The 22,410-nt window shown below is 36.2% G+C and overlaps 1 protein-coding gene and 1 long non-coding RNA gene across 2 annotated transcripts; both read right to left on the reverse strand.

The window, feature by feature from the left end:
- Positions 1-13,754: 13,754 nt before the first annotated feature.
- On the reverse strand, positions 13,755-14,687 carry LOC136068963 (uncharacterized). Its single transcript, XM_065776907.1, has one exon. It carries the CDS (start codon positions 14,685-14,687, stop codon positions 13,755-13,757), a length of 933 nt encoding a protein of 310 aa, XP_065632979.1.
- Positions 14,688-21,334: 6,647 nt separating this feature from the next.
- LOC136068953 (uncharacterized) lies at positions 21,335-22,394 on the reverse strand. The gene is made up of 2 exons (XR_010630255.1): positions 22,095-22,394; positions 21,335-21,868 (listed from the first exon to the last, which is right to left on the reverse strand). It is a non-coding gene; the product is annotated as an uncharacterized LOC136068953 (long non-coding RNA).
- Between the last annotated feature and the right edge of the window lie 16 nt (positions 22,395-22,410).

Raw genomic sequence — 22,410 nt, forward strand, 5'->3', positions numbered from 1 at the left:
GGGGTTGCAATTTGGGTTGATGAAGATCTAAAGGAAATCTAAACCTAGACTGGTCAAAAATTAACTTGACAGTTCCATTGGCTAACTATTGGACAAAATCTAGATCTGGGGTTTGGGGAGGGCTTTGAGCCTAAAGAGAAAAATTTTCATTTTGCAAGGTCCAATCTTGAGCGAATGTGACCTCAGACCATTTAAGTGTCTTGGGTACTTTAATTTGTGATCTTGGGGACTGTGGTACCATGAGGGTTCCTGAAGTCTTGATGTTTAAAGTGAGGGATTTCTAATATGTGGGTCATGAAGGGAAATTGTGAAATTAGGGAAACAATCAAAATGGATTGGTCCATTATTAAGACTAGTTTTGATGGTTCCTAAGAGACTATCATCAAACTTGACGTGTCTTGTGTCTCTCAGGGCCATAAGGATTGAACAATCAAACCTTCTTTGATTAAGGGCTTTACTCCTACCTGGACTAAGCCTATGAGTAGGAAGTTATGTCCATCTTTTCTATGGGTAGTTAAGGTTGATCGTGAAAGCAAATAACATGTCTTATATTCTTTGTTTATTCCATAAACTTGTTCTATGGTCTTAACATGGTAGTCTGTCTTAAAAGCTTTTTTAAGAGAGCAAGAAGACTTATAAATCTGATTGGTGGGGACTTTGGGGATGTTCCAATCAGAGCCAAGTTGGCCGATAATAGTTGTTAGTTACATTAATTTCATCTCAGTACATTAATTTCCCAGTTTTAAGAATTTCACTTTGCATACATTGGCAAGTTATACTGCCTATTTTTAGCATTACAATTATGTCTCCCATGGTCTTAGATGAACCAGCCCAAAAATACATAGATACCATCAGCAGAATTGATTTCCAAAAATGGCATTCTAAAGTTAAGATTGTCATTAGCAAAGATTTTAAATTTGAGGTTGTAGCCCTTATAGATTCTGACGCAGATCTCAATTACATCCAAGAAGGAATCATTCCCTCTAAGTATTTTGAACAAACTAAGGAACGATTGTCTTCAGCAAATGGTAGCAAGATGCAGATTAAATACAAAAGCCCATGTGTGCCAAGATAACACATTCTTCAAAACAACCTTTGTCTTAGTCAAAAATATGACAGACAGAGTAATCTTAGGAAATCCTTTCATGTGTCTGTTATTTCCATTCACTACAAATAGTGAAGGGATCACTACCCATCCTTTTGGTCAGCCAATTAAGTTTAAGTTTCTCAAAAGTCTAGAACCTCGAGAAATTAACAGTCTCCAAGATGTCTCCATCTCCAGAACTCTAAATCTGATCAATAGGAAAACTCAACATCTTAAATACCTTAAGGATGATTTAAGACCCAAGAAAATTGAGGAACAATTAACTTGTAAAACCATCCAAATCGAGATCAGAGAGTTTGAGGAAAAACTCAAGCAGGAAGTTTGCTCTGATCTTCCTACAGCCTTTTGGCGTAGAAAGAGACATGAAGTAGCTCTCCCATATGTCAAAGATTTTAGTGAAAAGGATATCCCAACCAAAGCCCGACCCATCCAAATGAGCCAGGAACTTATGGAATTTTGCAAAACATAAATAAATGACCTCCTTAGCAAAGGAATCATTAGGAACTCTAAATCACCTTGGTCTTGTTCAGCCTTTTATGTACAAAAAATGCTGAAATAGAAAGAGGAGTTCCTAGATTAGTCATCAACTACAAGCCCCTTAACAAAGTCTTAAAATGGATTAGGTATCCCATCCCTAACAAAAGAGACTTAGTTAATAGGCTTAGTAAGGCAGTCATCTTTAGTAAGTTTGACATGAAAAGTAGTTTCAGGCATATTCAGATCAGAGAGTCTGATAGAAATAAAATAGCATTTATTACACCCTTTGGACATTACAAATGGAACGTAATGCCTTTTGGTTTAAAGAATGCACCCAGTGAATTCCAAAACATCATGAATGACATTTTCAATCCTTTCTCCAGTCACTCTATTGTCTATATAGATGATGTACTCATATTCTCAGAATCTATTGAGCAACATTGGAAACATCTAAGATCCTTTCTCAATACAGTCAAGAGCAATGGTCTAGTGGTTTCATCCCCAAAAATCAAACTTTTTCAAACACATGTTCAATTCTTAGGTTTTGACATCCATCATGGGTTGATCAAGCCAATAGATAGAGCCATTCAGTTTGCAGACAAATTTCCAGATCAAATCTTAGACAAAACCCAGCTTCAAAGATTTTTAGGATCTTTCAACTACATCTCATATTTCTATCAAAATCTCAAACAAAAATGTAAACCACTTTTTGATAGACTTTGGACTAATCCACCTCCTTGGACTCTAGCTCATACATCAATTGTCCAAGAAATAAAAAAAAAATATGTTAAGACTCCCCCTTATTTAGGAATTCTCTCAATAAATTCCTTCAAGATTGTCCAAACAAATGCCTCTAACATTGGTTATGGTGGCATTCTCCTTCAGCGTACTAGTCTTAATTCCCCTGAACAAATAGTTTGTTTCCATTCTGAAATTTGGACTCCTACCCAGCTAAATTATAGTACTATTAAAAAAGAAATTTTATCTATAGTACTATGCATTTCAAAGTGATTTATTAAATCAAAAGTTTTTTATCAGAATTGATTGCAAATCTGCAAAACATGTTTTAGAAAAAGATGTCCAAAACATTGCATCAAAATAGATTTTTGCAAGGTGGCAAGCCATTCTCTCCGTTTTTGATTTCGATATAGAATTCATAGAAGGAACCCAAAATAGTATCCCTGATTTCCTTACTCATGAATTCTTGCAAAATCCAAACCAAGATGTCCAAAAAAAAGCTAGCACAACCCCAACCCCTAAAACTACCTAAACAATCACCCCCTAGCAATACTAGTTAGGCAAAAAACCCTAGCCAAATAGTCCCAGTTTCTCTTGTTTCCCTAACTAACCACTATGTGGTTTCTACAATCCCAAAACCAAACTATGAAAGACCACTCCTAACCTAACCTAGCTTTAGTTTTGCCTTAGTATCTCCAACACCTAGAGCAATAACCCCTTACACAGTAGATGATCCCTTTGGCCCCTTACAGTCCCAAAGATCATCCCAGCCTTCCAACAGAAAAAATAATTCTCCTTACATTAAGAAACCCTATATCCAGCATATCTTTTATATTGAACCACACATGACCCATATAAAAGACCCTTTAGCTCCAACAATGGAAGTTTTGCCACCAAATTGGCATTTTCTTCCAAAAACCCCAAAAAAATCTATCAAATTCTATAAGAGCATCCTCATCCAAGAAAACTCTACTTGAATAGAAGACATCAAGTCAAAATTAGACCCTTCAGTAGTCCTCTACCACAAGCTCATCATCACCAGGTTCATCAGCTGCAAAAGAATGGGGCCAACACCCCTCCCTGCTTCGAACATTAGAAGGCTCAGGAATCCAATATAGTTATTATGACTACATGAACGCATTTGAAAAGATTTTATTATATCAAAATAATAATTTTGAGCATTCATGGTTCTTAATGTTTGACAAAAATTTCAACAATCAAGTCCCAACATGGTTCCTAAAGTGGTGGGAAATGTTTGGGTCAATTCCTCAGATCTTTCCAAGTTAATCATCACAGTTCCCAGTTTCTAGCAATCTTGCACATGCCCATCAGGTATAAAATCCATTAGATTAGCATGTGGACCTATGCAATCAGCAACAATATACTAAACAGAGAGTTCTCAGTAAAATGGTGGGATAGTCTCAAAATTGATCTAGTCATTGATCAAATAAATAAGGATTTCCCTCTTCCAATTCACAGAGCCATTACCCAGAAGACAAGGTCCTAGTCCAGCCTAGAATCCGTCTTAGTCGCCGGAAAATCTAGTAGAGAATTAAAAGATCTTGCAAACCAATTGTTCTTCCAGGCTTCCCAGTTAGAATAAACGGAAAAGACTTCTCCTGCCTCTTCTGAAGCATCTACCAGTCACCATCCATTTGACCCTTTCTAAGATTCTCAAGATCCCTATGAGAGCCATAATTTGGACAGTCCCTAGACTATTCTGGTAGCACCAGTCACTACTTAGAATAGCTCCAAACAGCCCCAAATTTCGACCACTATTCAGAATAGTACCAACAGACAAAATACTATTCATAAACAGTACCAACTGACATAAGAAAACAGAAACAGTGCCAGCCGACACTAAAAGACGAAAGTGAACAGTTTGCTATGGGTTTCGTCTTCTTTCGGGGAAAAGTAATTTACCCCCTTTGTTCAGAACTGCAGGAATATTCAGAGGTCACGAGGCTCCCTCTATTCAGAGGTCATGAGGCTCCCCCGAAAGAATCCTAAGCTCTTTTCCTAGTCTATATAAAGGAGTTGAAGTTCCCTTTGAAAGCAGGATTGGTTCAACAAAATCCCTTTTTACAAAATCCTTTTGCAATCTTGTATTAGGAATTTCCAATCCTGTAATCAAATGGCTTTTATATTTTCATGCATCCAATGTAATATCATGGCATCAGTTGGCTTTAGTTTTCTCTACATTCAATTATATATATATATATATATATAAGACAACCCATTAAATTACAATACTTTTTAAAAAAAAAATAACTATTCTATTTTATAATTACGTTATTCATCACCAAATGGTTAAATGGGAATACTCCCTTTGTCCCAGTTTGTTTGTCCTCTATTATATTTTGGGCTGACCCAAAATATTGTTCTATTTCTAAAAGTAAAAGTCATTAATTTAATAATGTTCTTATTATATCCCTACTTTATTTTCAAAACTATTTGAAAAAGAAAAATAACAAATATTTTTTAAAAAAAATCAATTTAATTGGGGCATCTTTTTAGTTACCTCATTAAGAATAACTCTTTTAAAAATAAAAAATAAAAAAAAAAAGCTGATAAATTTATTTAAATGTAGTTTTGTAAACTTATACATTTTTATAAGGCACAATAAATGATGTTCTCTTAAAAATTTTGACTTTTCAAACAAGAAAAACAAATTGGGATGGAGGGAGTTGTAAATTGCAACATATGTTAGTAAGTAGTATATACATGCATTATCACCTTTAAGCGACATGTGACACTATTCCTCCATATATATAGGTTTTTTTTTAAGGATTCGTTTTATCAAACACTAGTCGCTAACTCGTGTGATGCTCAGAAAAATTATTGACTCTAAAAAAAAAATCTAACAATGAGTAAATAGACATTTTCCTAGTTAGTAAATTGCAATATATATTAGTTAGTAGTATATACATGCATTATCACCTTTAAGTGACATGTGACACTATTCCTCCATATATATAGGTTTTTTTTTAAGGATTCGTTTTATCAAACACTAGTCGCTAACTCGTGTGATGCTCAGAAAAACTATTGACTCTAAAAAAAAATCCAACAATGAGTAAATAGACATTTTCCTAGTTAGTATTTTTTTTTTTTTAAAAAAAGATAAAAAAGTATTTAACTTCTATGCTTTTCCATAGTTTAGAAGTGTTGTCTAACATTGAAGGTTATTAAGTTACAAGTGCATAGTTACTGAAACTTACAAAGTAATTTACAATTATTAAATTAATAAAGCAAAACTTCCAATAGTTATATACACATACTCAAAACTAATATAAACTGCATATATATAAACAAAGATCTTGATATGAGGAAGACACACCAAGTTTCAAATTTGAGTAGCAATATGACTTTCTCACAGTAATGACAATATAGATAATTCAAAACATGGAACAATATCAAAATTATAATATCTGATTCCATTATCTTTTATGTTGAATCCAAACAAATAATTAATTGAAATTAATCCAAACAAATAATTAATTAACCAAAAATCATAGCTTTTAATAAGAAAACAAAAAATCACATGAACCTAAATAAAAAGTATTTAAAGTGAAGAATTAAGATCAACCTGTTGAGACGCAAATACCAAAAATCTCAAGACTTAAAACTTCAAAATTTATAGAATACCCAAATTCTACTTCAAAACCAAACCAAATTCAACAAATTTATATATAACATACCAAATAAAAATTTATCGTTCCCTAGGCTAGAAGACATAGGTTGCAGTTTTCTTTTTTCTTTTTCTTTTTTTTGAAAAAATAGAGATGCTTTATCTACCATGTCCAATATAAAAAAAAAATAATTAGTAAAAGTTTCAACCCAAAAACTAAACCCATGAAAACAATGTCAATATATATATATATATATATAGAGAGAGAGAGAGAGAGAGAGAGAGGATTTGTTGAATAATTGTAGTAAGTGGAATAGTTTTGATAAAGAAGTGAGCAAATTTTTCTGGGTTTCTAGTTTTTGGACATGAGGAGTTTCAATTTTTGTTGTTTGAAATTTTCTGGGTTTTCTACTTTTCTGGGTTTCTAGTTTTTGGACATGAGGAGCAGGAGATTTGATTTGATTTATTTGAACGTTGTTGAGTTAGATTAGGAGTTTTAATTTTTATCTAATTTTTCTCATACGGCTTGGCTTTATCATGCTTTCAGATGTATAATTAGTTTATTTGTAGTTGAGATGATAAGTTGAAATACAAGTTGAAGTTCTAAGAAATTGCATAATATTTTTTTACCAATAGCACATTTTGATCTTGTTTTCTCTTGAATTATTATGTGTTTTATGTTCTCGGAGGAGAGAGACATAAAAATTGTGCAAAAATACATATTTAGCCTTCTTTTTAACAGAGGTGGGTAACAGAGCTTTAACGGAGGAAATCACAGGTGGGCAAAGTGTCAAAATTTAAACCACGGGTAGGCACATAGAAATCGGGTCAAACCACAGGTGGGCAAATTGTAATTATCCCTTTTAATAAAGAAGGAGTAGTAGAAAAATAAAAAATAGTTTCAGATGAAATTTCAAAAAATCTAATACATCATTATGACCAAAAAACAAAAAATCTGGAATGTCCCTATAAACATTGGTATCCTAAATTTTTTTTTTATCTAAACAAAAACGAATTATCCCAAAAATATTATCCTTAACCTCTAGAAAAATAAAAAATCAATAGGATAAAATGCAAATTCAATGTAAAAAATTACTCACAAAACAATCTCAAATCAAAACAAATCAAAAATCTCAAATCCCTAAAATTTTACTTACACCTTTTCTTTCTCTCACTCTCACTCTTGCTCTTTGCCTCTCTCTCTCAACTCTTGCTCTTTGTGTCTCTCTCTCACCTAGATGATGATAGTTTGCAAAAATATTGTCTTAAACTTGAATATTTTCTCAAACATGATGTTTATTATGATATTGATGATTTAAATTTGATGATCCTGGAAAATCAGTGGGTTGAAAATCTTCGGGCTTCGACAATCTTGAAGGTTAAGTCCTGAAAAACCAAATTTAATTAGAGAAAAGACCGGTGGGGGCCGGTCTATGGTCCTCCGATGATGAAGTTAGTGTGGCTGGAATAGAGAGAAAAATATTTCTAAGACTTTCTTCTTCTTCTGTAAAAGAAATCTGAATCCCTTACCTCTACGTAGAGAAGCGTTTATATAGTGCACATGGAACGGTTATTTGCTCTGATAATCGTTCCTATTGTCGAGGAATTCACCAAAGGCAGAGGTAACTTCCATAACTTCCATGGAAGTTACTTTATCTGGACCGGTGCTTTATCACGAACAAAGGAGGTTTCGGTTCATAGGTAAGATCCAAGTTTAAGTTCAAAATATTTGGCTCGTCCGTCCTTGATTAAGGACGGACGTGCCTTGGCCTGAAATATGCTTGCCTCGTCTATCCTTTGGGACGGACAAGCCTTGTTCGTCCCTAATTTATGACAGACGAGGCTTGATGGGTACGGACGAGGTAATTTTGTTGCACCCTTCCTTCGTTCTTTTTCTTAGGACGAACCATATGGACAACTTTGGAGGTCACATTTTATAGCATCATCAGTTGCCCCCTTGTCCATGGGTCGTTCAAAGAGATGTAAGACGTGTGTTGGGTTGCAGATTGGTGTGCCACGTGTCATGAATTCGTTGGTGAAAAAATCTCGTCGATTGATCTAACCGAGGAGTATGCCACGTGTCTCTTGCTGATTTGGTTACGTCGCTTCAGATGCCTGAGTTTGTTCCCTATAAATAGTGGAATACCTCCGGTACCCTCTTCATTTCTGAAATTCCTCCTCTTGTCCTTCCTCGTCCTAGATACTCGTCTAGAAGCTTCTCGCGTCTATAGCTTTCCTTCGTCCTAGATACAGGTATTTCTCTTTTTCTCGTCCTTAGTTTTCCTGTTAAGATGGTTGACATTGTACTTTCCTCGTCTAGCAATAGTGTAGATAAGGCTATAAATGAGTATAATGATGAGAGTAGCTATGACAGTTCTAGTAGTAATAGTGATAGTAGTGGGGGAAATACCACGGACGAGGAGTATGTCTCTAGCGTCCCTGGGCTTCCTATAGAGGTTATACAGGAACAGCTTAGGAAGGCCTCAGGGTCTCAAGCTGGTACCTCGTCCACTGCCTCTCGTTCTAGTCCTTTGGACGAGGAGGAGGTCACTATTTATAGTTGTGCAATAGATATCCCTTCTAGAACGGACGAGCAGAGACTAAAAAACCTTAGGGAGTGGTACTAATTTCCAGATGAGTTTAACCCTAGGTTGCCCGTCCGAGGAGAATGGTGTTGCAACCCTCACTTTGGGATTGACATCTATGAGGCTTACCTCTTGGGGGGTTTAAGATTCCCTTTAAACGCCTTTACTAGGGAGTTGTTGATTAGGTTAGGTTTAGGAATATGCCAATTCAACCCAAATGCATGGAGACTAATCATCTCAATGCAAATTTTATGGGGTGAAGTTCTTGGAAAGGACCGTCCTCTTACTGTGGACGAGTTACTTTATTGTTACAAACCTTCAGAGATACATCAATCCCCTGGCTTCCATCAATTCACAGCTAGGGGTAAAGATTGTAGGTTGATCAAGTCCCTGGCCTCGTCTGACAGAAAATGGAAGACAAAATTTTTCTTCGTCTCCGGCTTCTGGGCTGGGAACCCTATAGACGTTGGCCGAGACTTGTTTGGTCGTTATACCGAGGACCTAGGAAATCTTCGTCCTGAGGGTAAGTTGCTCCCCTTTTTCCTTTGATTTTTCCCTTTACTTCTTTTAATATTAACGATTAATTAAAAGAAATTTACTTCTTTCATTTTAGCTGTTGAACGTCCGTCTTTAAGCAAATTTTTCCGTGACCGCGTCCATAGGGCTCGTCTTCACGCGGATAGGGACTTCCATTCTTTGGTCTCACTTAGACGGCTTGCCAAGTGGGGGTTGGGCCCTAATCCATCTGACGAAGCAATTGCTCACGAAGTCACAGTAAGAAGAAGTAAGTCTTAAGTTCCAAACTTCCTTGCACATTGCTTACTTTGTTTTAATTCGAAAGGTATTTTTACCTCTTCTTTTTTTTTTTTTTTTTTTAAGGAATGGCAACAATGAAAGGGAACAAGGGAAAAGATGTAGCTACTGAGGGGGATCGTCTTGAGACTGATATTCAAACTCGTCCTACGACTGGGGAGAAAAGGAAGACGCTGTCAAAGAACTTGGATTTGGGGAATCTCCCCAGTCGACGAGGCAAAAAGGCCAAGCCTAACTCGTCCTAGGTGGTCAAGCCTACCCCTCCCTCATCTCAACAGCCAGTACATGTAGTTGATGTGGACTCGTCCACCCCAATTGAGACCACTCCATCCCAGACCACTCCGTCCAAGACTGTGTCAACCCCGTCTCAGCCTTCTCAAAGGGTCCCCTAAAATATTATTGAAAATGAGGACCTGGCCTGGGAACGTTTCAAGAAGGCTGTGACCGACGAAGACATAAATGTTTGTTATGATATGTCTCTTAAAGATTTTGAACACTCTGGTGTTCATGATCTTTTCAAGGTAATGCTTATATCTCGTCTTGACCAAGGATTTTCACTTTCTTTCCTCGTCTCTCTTTCTCTTTTTTTCTAACTTTTTTTTTTTTTTTTTTTTTTTTTTTTTTTTTTTTTTTTTATGGCCTNCTGTCATTCTACTGATAGTACTTCCTCAAGTGCTCCACATTCCAAGGATGCTCCAACTTCCTCCCATTAAGGGCTTCTAAGTAATAGGATCCTTGTCTTTGCAGTTGCCGACTCTGTAGGGGCCTTCCCAATTTGGTCCCAACTTCCCATGAGCTGGGTTCTTTGTTGCTAAGGAAACCCTTTTTAGGACGAGGTCCCTTATGTTGAATCGCCTTGGCTTTACCATTGCATCATACCGCCTAGCCATAAGGTTTTTATACCTTGCCATCCTTTGCTCAGTGTCCGCCCTTACCTCTTCTATCAAATCAAGGTTCAGACGTAGTTGTTCCTCATTAGTTTCATTCTGGTAGGTTGTCACCCTATGATTGGCCACGTGCACTTCCGCAGGTATAACTGCTTCAGTTCCATATGCCAGCTTAAAAGGAGTTTCTCCCATAGGAGTTCTCACTGTCGTTCTATACGCCCACAGAACACCTGGAAGCTCATCTGGCCATACTCCCTTAGCCCCCTCAAGCCGAGTCTTGATTATTTTTAACAAGAATCGGTTTGCAACTTCTGCCTGGCCATTAGCTTGCGGGTGAGCTAGTGAGGAGTAGTGATTTTGAATTCCAAAGTGTATGCAAAAATCTCTGAAAATTGCATTGTTAAATTGCCGTCCGTTGTCCGACACCAGTACCCTAGGTACTCCAAACCTACACACAATATTTTTCCACACGAAGTTCTTGACATTTTGCTGTGTGATGTTAGCCAAAGGTTCTACTTCTACCCACTTGGTAAAATAATCAATACCCACCACAAGGAATTTCATTTGCCTTATACCCAGTGGAAATGGACCTAGAATGTCCAGTCCCCATTGCGCAATAGGCCATGGGGCCGTCATTGGAGTCAAATACTCTAATGGTTGCCTGGGGACGTTGCTAAACCTTTGGCATTGATTGCAGACTTTGACGTAAGCCTTAGCGTTAGCTTGCATATTTGGCCAATAATATCCCGCACGGACGACTTTGTGGACGAGCGATCTGGCGCCTGAGTGATTGCCACATGCTCCCTCATGAATTTCTCTCAATATGTAGTTTGCTTCATCTGGGGCCAAACACCTGAGATAAGGCTGGGAAAAACCTCTTCGGTAGAGAATCTCGTCCATAAGAACATACCTGGCCGCCCTTGCCCTCAGCTTTCTAGCTTCGTCTTTTTCTTCCGGGAGTCATCCGTCTTTTAAGTACGACACAATTGGAACCATCCAATTCACTCTATCTTCCACCTGTTGTACTTCTGGGATGTCTATACTCGGCATATACAGAATTTCATCAAATTTGTCTACGGCTTCGCTCGATGAGGCTTTTTTTGCCAAGGCATCAGCTTCTATGTTCTCCTCCCTTGGGACTTGAACGAAGCTAACTTCTTCAAACTTCTTTATAAGGCGCGTCACTCTGCTTAGATACTTCCTCATTCGTTCTTCTTTAGCCTCAAACATTCCATTCACTTGGCCTATGATCAACTGAGAATCTCCCAAGACGAGGAGTGACTTCGCTTCTACAGATTTGGCCAATTTCAGTCCTTTAAGAAGAGCTTCGTACTTGACTTCATTATTGGTTGCCTGGTACTGCAAACGAACTTTGTGCTTTAATTTGTCCCTCTCTGGAGATTGCAAAACCACACCTATTCCGCCTGCGTACAGTGAAGACGAGCCATCCACATGGACGATCCACTTACTGTTTTCCACTTCACCTTCATCATCACAACTTAAGGTAAATTCAGCAATGAAATCTGCTAGAGCTTGAGCTTTTATGGCATGCCTTGGCTAGTACTTTATGTCAAACTCACTGAGCTCGACGGCCCATTGGATCAAACGTCCTGCAACCTCTAACTTGTTCATTGCCTTCTTGAGTGGGTGATCTGTCATAACGTTAATAATATGAGCTTGAAAATAATGTCTTAGTTTTCTGGAAGCCGTTATCAACGCAAAAGCCAATTTCTCCATTAACGGGTACCGTCCCTCTGCTCCCCTCAATGCTTTGCTAGTATAGAATACAGGTCTCTGCACCTTGCCCTCTTCCCTCACCAGTGCTGAACTCACCGCATGTGGAGTGACTGCCAGATATAAGTACAATTCTTCTCCGGGCACAGACGGGCTCAATAACGGGGCTTTGGTGAGATATATCTTCAAATCTTCAAAAGCTTTCTGATACCCGTCGGTCCATTCAAATGCTTTTTTAAGAACCTTAAAAAATGGCAAACATTTGTCAGTAGCTTTAGAAACAAACCTGTTGAGGGTGGCAACTCGTCCGGTGAGGGACTGAACTTCCTTAACATTGCTCGAAGGCTTCATATCTAATATTGCTTGAATTTTGTCAGGGTTTGCTTCGATTCCTCTATAAGAAACCATAAACCCTAAGAACTTCCCCGATGATACTCCAAAGTACACTTGTTAGGGTTCAACTTCATATGATACTGCCTCAGCGTGTCAAATGTTTCCTACAAATCGACCAAATGCCTCTCCTCGTCTTGAGTTTTTACCAACATATCATCTATGTATACTTCCATATTCCTCCCGATCTGCGGACGAAACATGTGATTGACCAGTCGTTGGTATGTCGCCCCAGCATTCTTTAAACCGAAAGGCATTACTTCATAACAAAACAGTCCCTGACTAGTGATAAAGGACGTCTTCTCTTGGTCCACTTCATCCATCCTAATTTGATTGTAACCAGAGAAAGCATCAAGAAAACTAAGCAACTTGTGGCCTGCGGTGGAATCTACCAACTGATCAATACGCAGCAACGGGTAACTGTCCTTGGGACAAGCTTTATTTAAGTCAGTGAAATCAACGCACATTCTCCATTTGCCGTTCGCCTTCTTGACCATGACCACGTTGCCTAACCAGTCAGGATAGTATACCTCTCGAATAAACTTCGCCTTAATTAACTTCTGAACTTCCTCCTTAACAGCATTATCTCTCTTAAGGGCGAACACCCTCTTCTTTTGTCGCACTGGCTTGGAGGAAGGGCATACACTCAGACGGTGGGTAATGACATTAGGATCTATACCTGGCATGTCTTCGTGACTCCAAGCAAACACATCTCTGTTTCTCTTTAAAAAACAAATGAGGTCCCTCTTAATCTTCGCTTCCAGATATGCTCCTACCCTGGTACACCTCTCAGGGTTATTTTCATATAAGGGAACATCTTCCAATGCTTCTACAGGTTCTGCCACGACTTTCTTCTCTTCAATATTCATTGCTTGAATTTGCTCATCCATAGCCAGCATGGCTAGGTAACACTCCCTTGCTACTAATTGATCTCCCTGTACGTGGCCTATCCCATTCTCCGTCGGAAACTTGACTGACAGGTGGTAAGTAGAAGTAACTGCCTTCTACCTGTTTAGGGTTGGCCTCCCAATTATTGCATTGTAAGATGACGAGCAATCTACTACTAGGAAATTCACATTAGTAGTCAACTGTCGTGGATATGCTCCTACCACCACTGGTAATGTAACAGTACCTACAGGCTGTACCTTCATTCCTCCAAAACCTACTAGAGGTGAGTGCACTGGACAGAGCTGATCTCGTCCGATCCTCATCTGCTGAAAGGCTGGGTAATACAGAATGTCCGCTGAACTTCCATTGTCTATCAACACTCTTCTAGTTGTGCAATCAGCAATGAGTAGAGCGATGACAATAGCGTCGTCATGTGGTTGATGAATTCTCTCAGCTTCCTCATCCATGGAAGTAATTTGTTGTTCGTCCGCGGACTTCGCTCCTGGCGATCATCCTGAAAGTTGGACGCTTTGCACTTCCTTCAAGTATGCTTTCTTCGTCTTGGATGACCGTTCTGCTAAACTTCCCCCAATGATAACTTTTATCTCGCCCAGTGGTGGTCGCGATGACTCCTCTACTTTCCCTTTTAACTTCTCATCTTTGTGATCTCGTCCAAGGAAATTTCTCAACTTCCCTTGGCTTATGAGATTCTCAATCTGCTGCTTCAGATCAAAGCACTCATCTGTGTCATGGCCATGGTCTTTATGAAAACGACAGTACTTGTTCCTATTGCGCTTGTTGGGATCTCCCTTCAATTTCTTCGGCCACTTCAGGGAAGGCTTGTCCTTGACTTGCATAAGGACCTGTTCAAGTGGCATGTTCAATGGGGTATATTGCTGGTTGCGCGCTGATGGTCCCGTCTTCTTATCCCGATCTCTTTTGTCGTTCGTCCGACCCTTCTTTGGACGGGGGCCGTGTTCTGAGTGGCGATTTGTCTCCATTTTCTCTGTCCTCTTTCTTTTCTTAGCTATAATCGCATCTTCCGTGTTCATGAAGTTTTGAGCTGAATGGACGAGCTCCGCCATGGTTTGTGGCTCTTGCTCATAGAGTTTGTGGATGAACAAATCTGAATGGACTCCGTTGTGGAAGGCTGCTAACAGCAATTTGTCGTCCATCTCGTCTACTGTCAAAGCTTCCCTATTGAATCGGGTGATAAATGATCGCAAACTCTCATTTTCCCCCTGTTCTATCGTTAACAAACTGGAAGTAGAACGTCTGTGACGCTGACCCCCTATGAAGTTATTAACAAACAACTTGCTTAATTCTCCAAAAGAACTTACTGAATTCGGGGGTAATTTGCTGAACCATACTCTAGCCGGACCCTTGAGAGTGGTAGGGAAGGCTCTACACATTATTTCATCTGGAACTCCTTGAAGATGCATAGTGGTCTTGAAGGTGGCAATGTGGTCAAAAGGATCTCAATTCCCATCGTATGAATCTAAAGAAGGCATTTTAAACTTCGGTGGCAGGGGATGGCCATTGATGGAAGCCGTAAAGGGAGAGTCAGTTCTATGAACCAAATCTTCTACTTGGTTCGCCCTCCTCATATTCTCCTTCATTTCGTCCATGGCCTTCTTCATCTAATCCATCTCTTTCTTCAAGTCAGATGTCCTTCGTGAAGTGGTATCCCTTGATTGACTCCCATGCTAAAAGTTCTCTCTGCCCTCTTGACTTTGAGTTTGCCCTCCTTCTTCATGCTCTCGATGTGACTGTCTTCTTAAATTAACCTCTCTCCGTAAGTCCTGATTCAGGCGAGTTAACTCCGCCATCGCAGCCGCCATAGAGTGCATATGTTGGACAGACGAGGCCTGCATATCCGGTGCAGATTGGCGATCGCGTTGAGGATTACTCGATGCGTCTCTACTCTGTTGAGGGCCTGGGCTAGTTGCCCTTGATCTAATCCGAACCATTTCAACCCTTTCACGAGAGAAAGAAATCGCAGAACTAAACAAGTTCAAGAGCGACAAATACTTCCCCACAGACGGCGCCAACTGATAATCCTGGAAAATTAGTGGGTTGAAAATCTTCGGGCTTCGACAATCTTGAAGATTTTATCCTGTAAAACCAAATTTAGTCAGAGAAAAGACCGGTGGAGGCCGGCCTATGGTCCTCTGATGATGAAGTTAGTGATCTGGAATAGAGGGAAAATTTTCTAAGAGTTTATTCTTCTCCTCTAAAAAGGAAAAATCAGAATCCCTTACCTCTACGTAGAGAAGCGTTTATATAGTGCATGGAACGGTTATTTGCTCTAATAACTGTTCCTATTGTCGAAGAATTCACCAAAGTCGGAGGTAACTTCCATAACTTCCATGGAAGTTACTTTATTTGAACCGGTGCTTTATCACGAACAATGGAGGTCTTCGATTTATAGGTAAGGTCCTAAGTTTAGAATATTTGGCTCGTCCGTCCCTAATTAAGGGCGGATGTGCCTCAGCGTAAACATGCTTGCCTCGTCCGTCCTCTCCCAATTTGTGACGGACGAGGCTTGATGGGTATGGACGAGGTAATGTGGCTGCGCCCTTCCTTCAATCTTTTTCCTAGGACGAGCCATATGGACGATTTTAGAGGTAGTATTTTATAGCATCATCATATATATATATATATATATATTGAGCTTTAAGGCTCAATTAATTACCAACATATATTTAAATAGAAAAACCTTGAATTTAATAATTAAGAACAACCTAATTTACTAAACATTTAAAATAATGATAAATTTTGCAAAAAAATTAATGATAAATTCAAATCCACGTAAGTTTGGAGCAAAGCTTACAAATTTTCCTTCATAATATTGGCAAAAAATAATATAAAAAAAGAAAAAAGAATAAATCATCTTATGCACTCTAAAAACAAACATATTTATTGCACTCTTTTAATAAGTTATTACTTATATATATATATGGGGTAAATATGTTTATATAAAGAATAAGATATTTTTTTTCTTATATATAATTTTGAAATTATTTTTTAAAAATTATAATAATGTTTAATTATCTTAACCCAACAAAAAAGTTACTTTTACTTCTTCAAGGTGGGCTTCAAATAGTCAACCAACTTTGGTTCTTCAATTTTACTATTTTTTTCTCAAAAATTTCTCTTTGATTTATATTCATGGAAGAATACATGTTACTAATTAAAACTCTCAAAATACATATTGATAATCACAGTGAAATATCATATCAAACCCTCAAAAAAGTAAAATAGCTATCATAAACTTTATCAAAAAAACACATGCAATAAAATCAATGTCTTACAAAGAATTAAGAAAATAAAATACAAAAAAAAAAAAAAAAAAAAAAAGCTTGAACGACCAAATAAAAAGTAACTTGAATGGAACGTTGAAAAGAAAGAAATATAAATTTAAAAAAAAAAAAAAAGTTACTTTTTTTTTTTAGAATGAAAAAGGTAACTTAAATGAAGCATTGAAAAGAAAGAAATATTAATAAACAAATAAGCTCAAAGTTACGAAGGATTTCCCATTCAAAAAAAAAAAAAGTTTCAAAGAAGAAATTGAAATAACAGTTACGGAGAAAGAAATTGAGAGAAGGAAAGATAACAACAATTAAGTTTTTGTATTTATCTAAAAAATTGATAGAGATGTATAGAAAAATATTGATAAGAATAATTATAATTTTGTGTTTATCCGTGAGGTGTTTTAAAAAAAAAAAAAAAAAATGAAACGATTTTTTTATAAGAAATTAAATAATAATAATTTCTTATTAAAAAAACAAATAATAACAATATTAACTCCTATTAACGTTAGACTACTAAATGATGTCTAACCTTTGTCTTTTTCTTGTTTTTTTCCTTGAGAAATCATCGACCTTAAAAACACAGAATTCATCAACAACTCCTATCTAAATCCAGATTCATCAAAGTTAATCTCTTCAAAACAAATCGTACATGGATATGGTTGCTAATCTCTTCAAATGAAATCGCACATAATGCTCTAACCCTACCTAATAACCTCAAACACAAACTCTTTGAGAATTCTCAATCCAACCCTTGATTTCAAAAAAAAAAAAGGGGAAAATCAATCAAAAGCACATGTGAGTTTCTTTGCTCTTTCAATAAACATCCATGGACGATTTGATTATACTCTTGATGCCGGTGGAAACGTAGCTATGTGGTTTCTTTGCTCTTTCAACAAACATTTGTAGATGATTTGATTTCACTCTTGATTCAGGTTGAAATGTATGAGACCTTTTGTGCTGATGGTTTAAAAAACAAAAAGAAGAAGAACATCCGGTTAGAAGATGTCGTTTAATAGTTTAACGTTGAATGGAGTACTTTTCTTTTTCAATTTTTGTATTTTGAAAGATTAATTTAAGGATGTATTAATGGATCAATGACGTGGTAACAATTTATTTTTAAAAGAAGGCTAGGGATTTAAAGCATTTTATCTTGTAGAGTATCCAGTAACTCTAGAGGATTTGGAATGTAATCAAATTAAAATTAAGGTTGAAGAATTTGGATTGTAATAAAGATTTATAGTAATTTATAGATAAATTAATAATAAAAGAATTAAATGAAGAATTAGGAGTGTAATCAAATTAAAATTTTTATTAACTTAAAAATTATAAGAAAAGAAGATAAGGACAAAATATATATTTATATATTTTAAATCTAACAATATATATATATAGATTAGCGTCCATAATAATTCATCAATTAGCATCAAGCCAACACTGTGGTTGGGTCATGAAGGAAATAACACCGACTCTAATTGTGCAATTTTTGTTTGGGATTTAAGTAATTTTTGGGAAATTTCCTTGCGCCGTATCCGCATCCGTATGGTTCATGAACTCTTGCTGAAGTTTTGAAAATGGGAATAGTCTGAATTTGATAGCTCAGTTATGACACGTAACGGTAACACGTTCATGACGTGATAGTTACCAAATACCAATGAATGAAAACCATAAAATTGTGTCTTAAAAAGTTCGAAGCTTTATTCATGTTGCTACCACTGTAGCGCTCGGGTGGTTCCACGTTTTGATCACCGGATACTAATTTTGTTTTGAAGCAAATATAAAATATTTTTTTGGTAAAAAATTTATATGTAAAATATTTTTAGTAAAACATTTTAGTAGAACATTTTTAGGGGTTAGTATGATAAGTAAATTTTTTTAAGTAAACCAACAAAATCAGTTGTTCACCACTGGAGCCATTAACTAGACCACTGGAATGGTGACACTGACGACTAAATTGCTAACACAGGTAGTCAAAACAGTGGCTTCAGTTACTGAACATTTGGCATAGATCGCCAAAACAATGTCTTCGGTGACAAGACAGCCAGCATTGGTCGTTAGAGTAGCAACTTCGGTCACTAAAATGAACAAAATTAGGTTCTGGAGTAGCAACTCTGCTCTGGCCACTGGCCCACCAACACCGGTCATTGAAATGACGGTTTCGGTAACGAAATTGCTTGCATTGACTGCCCAGACCACAAGACCAATGACCTAACCACCTAAATAGGGTGAGAGAGAGGTCATTGTGTTTTTTTTTTTTAAATATTTTACTAAAATTTTAAATGTAAAATGTTTTACATATTTTTATAGAGGACTTTAGAGTTAACGAAAAATATTTTACAAGTTTAACCATATTTTACTTGTAAAAAAATATTTGAAAATAAGAAAACAATTTTCATAAAATATTTTATTTCAAAACAAACAAAACGTTAAGTGAATTGAGAATAATAAACACATGTTCGAGTTCTTTATTTTTATTTTATTTTTTTAATTTATAAAAAATAAAATAAAAATCAAGCTTTGTCTTTTTTAACAATACTATTCAACAGCACCAGCTTTTTGTATGAAAAATTATTACCCTTAATTAATAACAGAATACCTAATTTGAGGATATGATTAAATCATAATTGGATTACAAGTTTGACTATATTTTACCCCTAAACGAATATTTGAAAATAGGAAAACAATTTTCATAAAATATTTTACTTTAAAACAAACAAAACGTTCAGTGAATTGAGAACAATAAACACATGTGCGGGTCCTTTATCTTAGTTTTTTTTTTTTTAATTTATAAAAAATAATATAAAAGTCAAGCTTTGTCTTTTTTTTTACAATACTTCGACCAACTTTTTGTATGAAAAATTATTACTCTTAATGATAGAATACCAGATTTGAGGATATGATTAAATCCTATTGAATTACAGGTTTGACCACATTTTACTCATAAACAAATATCTGAAAATAGGAAAACAATTTCCATAAAATATTTTACTTCAAAACAAAGAAAACATTAAGTGAATTGAGAACAATAAACACATGTGAGTCCTTTATTTTAGTTTTTCTTTTTTAAATTTATATAAAATAAAATAAAAGTCAAGGTTTGTCTTTTTTAACAATACTATTCAACAGCATCAGCTTTTGATATGAAAAATTATTACCTTTAATGACAGAATACCAGATTTGAGGATATGATTAAATCCTAATTGGATTTTTATTTTTATTTTTTATTTATTGGGTGAACTTGATAGAATGGCAATTAACTTAACTTGAGCTAACTAAATTAGATCAGATGCATATGAATTGTTGACTTGGTTCTAGGCCTCAATGTGCTTAGAAACATGAAATGGACTCTTTACTTACCCAAAATAAAATAAAGAGTCATGCAAACCTTTGTTTGTTTGTGTATGTGTGTGTGTGGGGTCAATCTAAACCCTTAGAGAAAAACACACTTTTTTTACCGCAAGAGCCTGAAGGCCCATAATCTTGCTAGTGTAGGTTTCATCTATCTGATTTATTTAATTACAAAATCAAGCTCTGATTATTCCAATGAAAAAAAAAATTATAGATACCGAGGGAATTTTATTAAAAAAATGAAAGATACCATGGGAGCTTGTGGAACATGGTATTGCCAGAAAATCTCCACACACCTGCCTAACAGCCAACATAAAATAAATGGAAAAATCGCTTTCATGCAGTACTGTAGCTAACTTTCCAGGTTTTTTTTTTTTTTAATTTTATTTAATTTTTTTTTTTTAGTGCTAAATCCACACATACACAAATAGTTTTATTGACAATATTTGGATGATAAGCTCAATAGACTTGAAGGATTCACCGTAAACGTAGAAGTTTCAAGTTTAATTTATCATATCATCAGTTTACAGAATTTCTGTAATGTCTAATAAATAGGAAAAAGAATAATTTGACCAAAAAGTTGATACAATCCTTTCTTTTATTTATTTTTTATTTTTTTTAAATTATCCATCTGTGTGATGAGTTCTTTAGTGAGGGAATTCTACATAATTATTTAATAAGTCAATTCTATGAATTGACCACCGCATTGGTAATATATTCGTTGTAACCAAAATCTGGACCAGGCTTCTCTTCATTCAGAAAAGTATAGCATAGGTAATTTTTTTAATCAAGTCACAACGTGATGGCATGTGCTCTAGCTACTCAACCGTGTATCTATAGAATAAAAGGTTTGGTAATATTTTAACCAATTAACCTTAGGTAACAAACTAAAATATTGTAATTATTCAATTGCTTTCCCTTTTTTTTTTTTTCTTTTTTTTCTTTTTTTTTTTTTCTTTTTTTTGCTTTCCCTCTTTTCAGTTTCTTTGCCAATTCAAAACTTTGAAGCACGTTCAAGGCACTTGAGACATTTGCTGTCCCCCCATCCAAAAAAGGAGCCTCCACTCTATCTGTATTGGTGGTTGTTATTGTCATTAGATTAAAATTTTAAACATGATATCCACAATATGAATAAACAATTTATATTGCAAGAGGATAGCCATCATTAACCATAATTAACTTCAAACCCTGAAGCAAGAAATTTGCTGGGAATGGGATATTCAAATTGATAATCATATTCTTTGATACCTGCAGTAAACATTGAAATTAATTTTTTCCCTTGAGCTTGGTCTAGAACAGGGTTTGGCACCTTGAAATAGGACCAACATGATCCTACATTCCTATATATATATATGCAGTCGGCTTTTCTTTTCCTTTTTTTACCTCTGGTTGGTGAACCATTTCTGAAAAAATTGACATTAACAAAACCATTGAAGAAATGAGTTCTGAATGTCTAAAACAACTTTGAAATCACAATACATCACTCCAAAGAACAGACCCTGGTGTAGATATTACATCAAACTATTCTACATGGCACAAAGCCTACACTCAGCTAACTAATATAAATACTACCTAAAAAAGAAAGGGGGGCTGAAATTCCTGATGGGAAACAACATGCCGGTGCTAACATATAGTCCAAATGTTTACAGACCAAACAAAGATCCAACTAATGGAGTTTGATTACCAATGGTGGTCAGGAACAAACCTCATATTGCACAACAATGTGAAGTCGTATTATATTACCCTCCAGGCAAAGATACATTAATGTCAGTAGGCTTATTTCTTGAGTCTGGTGGCATTGAAGACCAATTATCTCCACGGAATGACGTGGAAGATGAGAGTTTAGGGTCTGCACTAGATATAGGAACAGCTGCAGTTGGTGTGGCAGTTGTTACATAGTCATGTTTCTGTTTCTTAGGCTTCTGCTCATGCTGGTTCCCTGACAGAAAACTGCCTACTACAATCTGATTCATACCAACAAAAAGGAAAAACATCAGAATGTCTCCTCAATGCTTTGACTAACTAATCTGTAACAATCATCAGTTTTTACAAGGAGATCCTGCCGAGATGGTTCTGTAGTGCATCAACAGCATGCTTCCCAGAAGTTTGGAATGTACTCTATTTTCTCATTTCTATTTTGAACCAATTAAATAAGAGAAGAATGATAATTTGTAAAGATAAAAGACATGCCTGCACAGGACTTGCAGCTACTAATAGACCAGCAACTCCACCACCTACTACACGTCCATCTGGACTTGCTAATGAGACACTCATCCCACCAGATCTGCTCCTTGTTCCTCCACTATCCGTTGGCATGAATGATCCAGATAATGACAATATCTCAAAACGACCCTGTACGAACAGCGGAAGATAGTTTAACATAATAAAAAACTCAATACTTTCAGAAATTGTTATATGCATAATAGTAGGATATAATGAGAAAATGGCTGAAGAGATGTTCAACAAAGCCAATGATGTCATAATAAATCAACAAGACAGAAACTGA

This window comes from Quercus suber, unplaced genomic scaffold, assembly GCF_002906115.3.
Source record: "Quercus suber isolate HL8 unplaced genomic scaffold, Cork oak 2.0 scaffold_144, whole genome shotgun sequence".
Lineage (NCBI taxonomy): Eukaryota > Viridiplantae > Streptophyta > Magnoliopsida > Fagales > Fagaceae > Quercus > Quercus suber.

Bases quoted from the DNA above. Each gene is read 5' to 3' on its own strand.
- LOC136068963 (XM_065776907.1), bottom strand. From the start codon at position 14,687: ATGCATCTTCAAGGAGTTCCAGATGAAATAATGTGTAGAGCCTTCCCT.